The 6872-nt window shown below is 37.3% G+C and overlaps 1 protein-coding gene across 1 annotated transcript; it reads left to right on the top strand.

The window, feature by feature from the left end:
* Nucleotides 1–2839: 2839 nt before the first annotated feature.
* LOC128734187 (transcription factor grauzone-like) lies at nt 2840–5104 on the top strand. The gene is made up of 5 exons (XM_053828246.1): nt 2840–2962; nt 3021–3582; nt 3663–4167; nt 4226–4957; nt 5020–5104. The coding sequence occupies exons 1-5, from the start codon at nt 2840–2842 to the stop codon at nt 5057–5059; spliced, it is 1962 nt and encodes a 653-aa protein (XP_053684221.1). The 3' UTR covers nt 5060–5104.
* The last annotated feature ends 1768 nt before the right edge of the window (nt 5105–6872 follow it).

Raw genomic sequence — 6872 nt, 5'->3', positions numbered from 1 at the left:
TTTATGAACAAGACTCAATTTTTATGTACATACCTATAACTTTCTATCAATTAGGGAGAAATGAATACTGAACTATAAAAATTTATATGATTCAACCTTTATTTATTTTAAGCATTTCTAGATAGAATTAACAAAAGGGCGAATGTCGCAAATGTAAACAAAATGGGTGAGAGTTAAGGCCCGCGCAGAATTAGTACTTTATGGTAGCGTTTGCGTAGATCTGACAGATAATCTGTCAAATTGTATAGAAGAACTGCCAGATTAACACAAACGCAACCGCAAAGTACCAATTCTGCGCGGGCCTTTATTTTTTGCTGGACCAGCACCAGCATATCCAGCTTTTTACGCGCTATAATGGCGGACGCTGTCCAGCTTTTTACGGGCCATAATGGTCAACGTGTTTATAATATTTGAACAGCATTTTTGACATTTCCCTAATACATCGCACGTCTTCTTTCCGTACATTCCTTTAGTTTTACCGTGAACGTGCGGAAAGAAAACGTGCGATGTATTAAGGAAATGTCAAAAATGCTGTTTAAATATTACGAACACGTTCGCCATTATGGCTCGTAAAAAGCTGGATAAATTGTGTTCGTAATATGCGAACAATCTTTTTGACAACTCTGCATACATCAAAACTGGGGACTCTTCTCCTGTACGGCAGTGTTGCTCCTTCTTTCGTTTACGCAAAAGGAGGAGAGCAATAGTTTTGTTTACATTTCGCACATTTTTTCTCTCCTTCTTTGGCGTAAACGAAAGAAAGAGTACGGTAGTGTTGCAAGAGAAGAGTGACAGATTTGATGTATGCAGAGTTGTCAAAAAGATTGTTTATATATTACGAACACAATTTAGAGCGTCCGCCATTATAGCGCGTAAAAAGCTGGATAGGAAAATCAACCCTCACTCGGTTTGCTTACGCTTGCGACATTCGCCCTTTTTTAATTCTATCTTCATTTTTTAAGATTTCTCTTTTACTGCCGGTAACGGCAATAAAGCTTGCTTAAGACCCAAACACAATGCATACGGATTTTACTACGCTGCGGCTATTTGACAGTTTTTCCATGGCTTATCAGTCAAATTTCCGCAACATGGTAAAATCCATATGCATATTGTGTCATAAACTGCAGCTGTATTTTTGGAATCACTCTTTGTTGCCGTAGTAAATTTTGAAAGGGAATCACCAAAACAATAAAAAAGAATAATAAGAAGTCACATGTCATGTGCTAGGACAGGACGTGCCAACTGGCTTCTTACTCTTTTTCTTAGTATTACCGCTATCCCGATTGAATATTCTTTGTTACACTCTGCACCACTGTTGCCTGCACATATTATTTTAAGAATAACTTCGTTTGCCGAGCAACAGCTCCCGAATACGCCACAGTTTATGCGACCAAAATCATGTTTTGCACTTCATTTTGAAAATTAAAATTCGTGTACAAAGAACACTAATGTAGAAACAAGCATAGAACTACAGAATACAAAAGAAATCAAAATTCGGAAATAATAACTTATTGTCGTATTCCCACTAATGAGTTTCAGCAACACTGAAAGCGATATCGCGTTATATTTTCCAGTCAACGGTTGCTCGTCGCTGTCAGCCAATCAGAAATTGAGTCAATTTTGGGTCAACGCCGCGGTTGACACTTGGCACGTCCTGTCTTAGGTCATGAAGTATTCCACCACGCACACATATAAAGATTTTTTGACATTAGCTGAGGCCCTCGCTGAGGCTGTTTGCAGTAGGAGTAATATCAACAACATCAAATTCCAAACTCCCGGATCCTCTCCTCCACTCTTTGCTCCCCTCTCACTCCTACATAAGCGATCCTCAGCAAATGTCATTCTCGTTGGTGACGAAACCGCAAATTACTTCATGTGTTGTCCTATAGGTGTACAAACACTATTATCACAGAGAACAGATTAACAGGCTCGAAGGAAGTAATCGATTTTTTGTGTGTAAAATCTGTCGGTAGCGCCCTCCAGAAATAGTTTGCCAAACGCATTAAAAAATATTCATGTACCTTTATCAATATTTCTTTGCGCTGGAGTTACATAGCAGCGATGGCAGCGACATCAAGATTTAGTTTGCCACTTACTGCTCGAGGGGTGCTCTATTGAAGGATTACTCGTAGATTACATAAAAACCTTTTACACACTTTTTGTTAATTACATGGTGGTCTGTTCTCTGTGCTATTATTGTGCTCTCGTCACGTCACAGTTGCCGCTGAACGATGGACAGAGATGCAAGGCGTTTTTTGTTTTTCAAAAATATTCACAAGGCAAGGAAAAAACGGGAAAAATGTCTTGATTTCTCAACCGACATTTCAAAAGCCATATATGTGAAATGTGAAAATGCCAGTGAAAATAATGTAAGTTATTTTTTGCTGGACAGGCTGAACAAGCTCAGGAAAACGAACTGACTCGGGTTGTTTATATTTGGTTTGAGCCTTGCCACTTCTGAAATGCTGGTCGAGACCACGCTTCAAATTTATCTTCCCCTTTTCCAGGCGACCGGTGTTCCCTTATCCTGAAACATTTGCTGATTTTTATTGACATTTAGGTATAGGTTTTCTAAGCACCGATCACAATATTGTTAAAGAATAAATAGATATTTATTGAAAACTAATGTTTTATGGCATCTCTGTATATCGTTGCACATTTTCTAAAATAACCCTCACTCGTTTTGTTTATGTTAGCAAAGTAAGCAGATGCAGTTACGTCGTCTTGCAAAAGTAGCCAAGATTATTGAGTTTGTTGTGTTTTCTTTACGAATCATGTTGATGTTAGTTCTATTATTATATAGAAAAAATATTGTAGATATCTAAGAATAGTGTGCAAAATGGATAGCAATCTAATGTGTCGTTTATGTCTATATAATAATGAAGGTATCTTGTCGATATTTGGAGATCGCCAACGCGAAGTCAAACTGCAGGAAAAACTTGTACAGTATTTGAATTTAGAGGTGATTAATATGCACAATTTTTATATTTCTGTTAAATAACGTTAACTTTTTCAATCAGGTGAAAGAAACCGATACATTGTCTAAGCATATATGTTTGAAATGTTTCCAAACTGTAGAAAGTTTTCATGTATTTTACCAAGAAGTTGCCCAAAATCAGGTTGTCTTTGCCTACAGCAATCAACCGGGTATGATTTTGATCAACGATCATAACTCTCATACTACTTACATACTGCGAGAAGAAGACAAAATTAATTCATCTGTTCTTGATCTGGAAGCTGGAACTTCCAATGTGAGAGTACAAAATATTACCACGCAGGGAAATCCGTACCAGAAAGCTTTGTCTAATCAATCACAAGAGTCTCCGAAGACTCTTACACTGGTGGACATTCCCAGCCAAATCACAGCCACGGTACTCAGTACTGTCGACGCCAGTGGAAACGTGATTCTGAGCAGAAATGGGCCCAACACGACGGAAATGGTAACTTCCGATTTGCCGACATATGATGAGTCTCAGCAAAGCAAAGATGTGAAGTCAAATACTCACAGAGTGGCAATATTTTCAGAACAGATAACAAAAATTAATGTAATTGATAGTGTATCAAGCGAGACCGACGTAGATGGTATGTTTTCAAAAAGTTGTATTCGTATTATCGATTTTTAGGATTAAACCTTCTTTTTAATTTTTGTACAAATCGGCCAGAACCACAAACTGATGAAATTTACGAAGTAGACGCTGTTTATAAAGATCTCGAAGATGATGGTGCTGATGATGATGGTAATGATGTTGCAGACGATGATGATAATGATGATGATGATGACGATGATGATGATGGAGATAATGACAATGAAAATGAGATTGCAGAGTTTGAGCAAATTGAAACCAAACCAGATTTTTCGTCACAAAATAGAAATGCCATTGAGATGAAAAACATTGCATTTCCAAAAAAGCTTATACACGATAACAAGCTTATTTTAAAAGGTAAACAGTTGTCCGCCTTAATGGCAAAATTTTACGGTGTAAACTGTGAATACTGTCAAGAGGAAGAAAATAAAAAGAAACAATATTCGGACATAGATTCATATGTGGCTCACTGCAAAGATGTCCACGGAACGAAAGGACATGTTTGGTGTTGTCATAAGAAAATATTTAAACCAAGACTGATGGCTATGCACATGGCAAGGCATTTACAGCCAGAAGCGTTTAGGTGAGTAAAAACCGATTAACTAGAAACAAATTATGACAGGAATGTTTTTACTTTTCAGGTGTCCTGAATGTAACAAGTTAATGACTACTCCAAAAATTTTACAATATCATATACAAAATCATCGCCCTGAGGAAGAAAGGCCACTTAAATGCAGCATATGTCCACGCAGGTTTACTTACGGAAGCGCATTGGTTTCGCACAGCCAATCGCACCTTCCTGAAGAGGAGCGTACGCAACACGTTTGCGATGAATGCGGTAAGGGATTCAACGCAGCAAAGAGGCTGGCTGAACATATTCAATTTGTCCACTGTAAACATGAACAGCTTCAATCATATGTTTGCCATATTTGCGCCCGGCAGTTTACATCTAAAAGTAACCTAAGTTATCATCTGACAACCCATCAACCAAAAATCTATCAAGTGCAATGTGATATATGTAAAAAGTGGCTCAAGAACAAGCTTTGCCTGCGAAAACACATGGTTCAACATTCGGCAGTTCGGCATAAGTGTAATCAATGTGACTACTCTGCAGTTAATTTGCAATGTTTGCGGAATCATATGAGGGTACAACATACGGATCTGAAGCCTTTTGCATGTAACGTGTGTGGACAGTCATTTAAACTGAAAAACACCATGCTAAATCACTATGTACAGCACACGGGGGAAAGAAAATTTAGCTGTGAGTTTTGTTCCAGAACATTTGCTTCTAGTGGAAATTATTACGCTCACCGAAAACGGATGCATCCGCAGGAGTTAGCTATACAAAAAATGCGCAAGGAAGCCGAAGAAAGGTAAATAAGAATATAATTTTTAGTCTTTTTTAATATAGGTATACGTTTCTATTAAATTTCAGTGAATTTCGAAAGAGGACGTTGCTTACAAAACCAAAGTGATCTCCGCGGTAAGGTATTCTTTGTAGATGAATAAAATATCAGTATACAATCTAAATTTTATCTGCAATTTATTTATCCTATCCCATAATAGAACGGTCTACACATGGTTGTTTTATGTTCTTGCTTGTATTGGATCACGTACTTCCAGATAAAAGACAGATCAGATAAATTCCACTAAATCTATTTTTCTTCTTTGAATTTGCCACCGTAGAATGGTATATAGGCTACAATCACTTTCCAGTCAGTGAAATAACAACCGAGCAGAGCAGCTGTCGTTCCAAAGCCGGCAGCCGATGAAATCCTGCAATAAGGCATATTTATTTGTTTAATATATAACTACTAAATTTACTGCATTCAAGGGATATAATTAACATTTCTCGGAGTTAGCTAGTCAATGCTATCAATTATATAACCTCCCCTGAAGCAGTAGTTTCTTGCCGTAGAACTGATAGTGAGACAAAACACTTACCACAAGGATGCTTGTTCAACCTGTTTCCTACCCAATGGAATCCTCATTATTAATGTGTCTAAAACAGTCGAAGAAATTACAAAATCAGTATTTTTGAAACTCCGAACAAGTATGGATTTTGACACAACGAAGAAAATTGGCAGACTGACGGCTGGCTGACGGGGAGACTGACAGACAACAGACAAGTTAAGCACAGAGCTGCCAGATTGTCTGAATCTATATCACAGAGAACAGATTAACAGCACCCCCCGGCACACCGCCATTTTTCTATATGACTAAAATCTAAACGTCAAAAGCACTGGGCAGGAAATAGGCGAATAAACGCAAAACTAATGAAGCCCATGCGACTCCTTCATTTGGCTGTCTGAACTAGGAAAATGATGATCAGTTACAAATTTTCGCTGGACGGATATACAAATCAAAACATTTTTCAATTAAATCTCAGTAAAATGAATATTGCGAACATTGAATTTTCTGCAGCGGGTTAGAAATCTTATTAACCAGCTAGCGCACTGGTGGTTGCAAATGAAATGTGTACTTAGGACAAGTAAATTGAGATCCGGATTTAGTTTAGGTGTGTGTGGTTATGTTTATAGGTTCCAGACCGAAAAATTTAGATCCAGATATATTCATGAAAGTGTTCTATATATTGTTTAAGGTAATTTCAATGATTTTAAGCAAAATTATAACAATATTTCATACAAGGCATGTTGAATCAATGTCCTTATTGTTTAGTATTTATTATGTAATAAAATTATAAATGGTTTTAAATAAAATGCAGGCAAATAAAAATTATAGTAAGTATATATGTTATTTTCTAACCCAACCATAACATTTGATTGATTCCAAAGCGCGCAGTTTTAAAAAAAATTCAAATTCGCTTCTTATGATTTTAGTTTTCTATGTGTTTTGACAGCTCGAAATAAAAATATCATCATTTTTACCGCGGCGCCAACTACTTGTCGAATGAAGCTTTTGTTCACCTATCACTTCATAGAAATTCTATGGAGCCGCCATTGTTGTTTGGGGCCCAGCACCGAGGGGCCCATCAGTATGGGGGTACTGTCAAATCATATGTGAGAGTGTATTGGTGACACCGGGCTGATTAACAGGCTCGAAGGAAGTAATCGATTTTTTGTGTGTAAAATCTGTCGGTAGCGCCCTCTAGAAATAGTTTGCCAAACGCATCAAAAAATATCCATGTACCTTTATAGGTGAACAAAAGCTTCATTCGACAAGTAGTTGGCGCCGCGGTAAAAATGATGATATTTTTATTTCGAGCTGTCAAAACACATAGAAAACTAAAATCATAAGAAGCGAATTTGAATTTTTTTTAAAACTGCG

This window comes from Sabethes cyaneus, chromosome 2, assembly GCF_943734655.1.
Source record: "Sabethes cyaneus chromosome 2, idSabCyanKW18_F2, whole genome shotgun sequence".
Lineage (NCBI taxonomy): Eukaryota > Metazoa > Arthropoda > Insecta > Diptera > Culicidae > Sabethes > Sabethes cyaneus.
The sequence above is the reverse complement of the archived record's forward strand: the minus strand, read 5'-3'. Positions and strand labels throughout refer to the sequence as shown.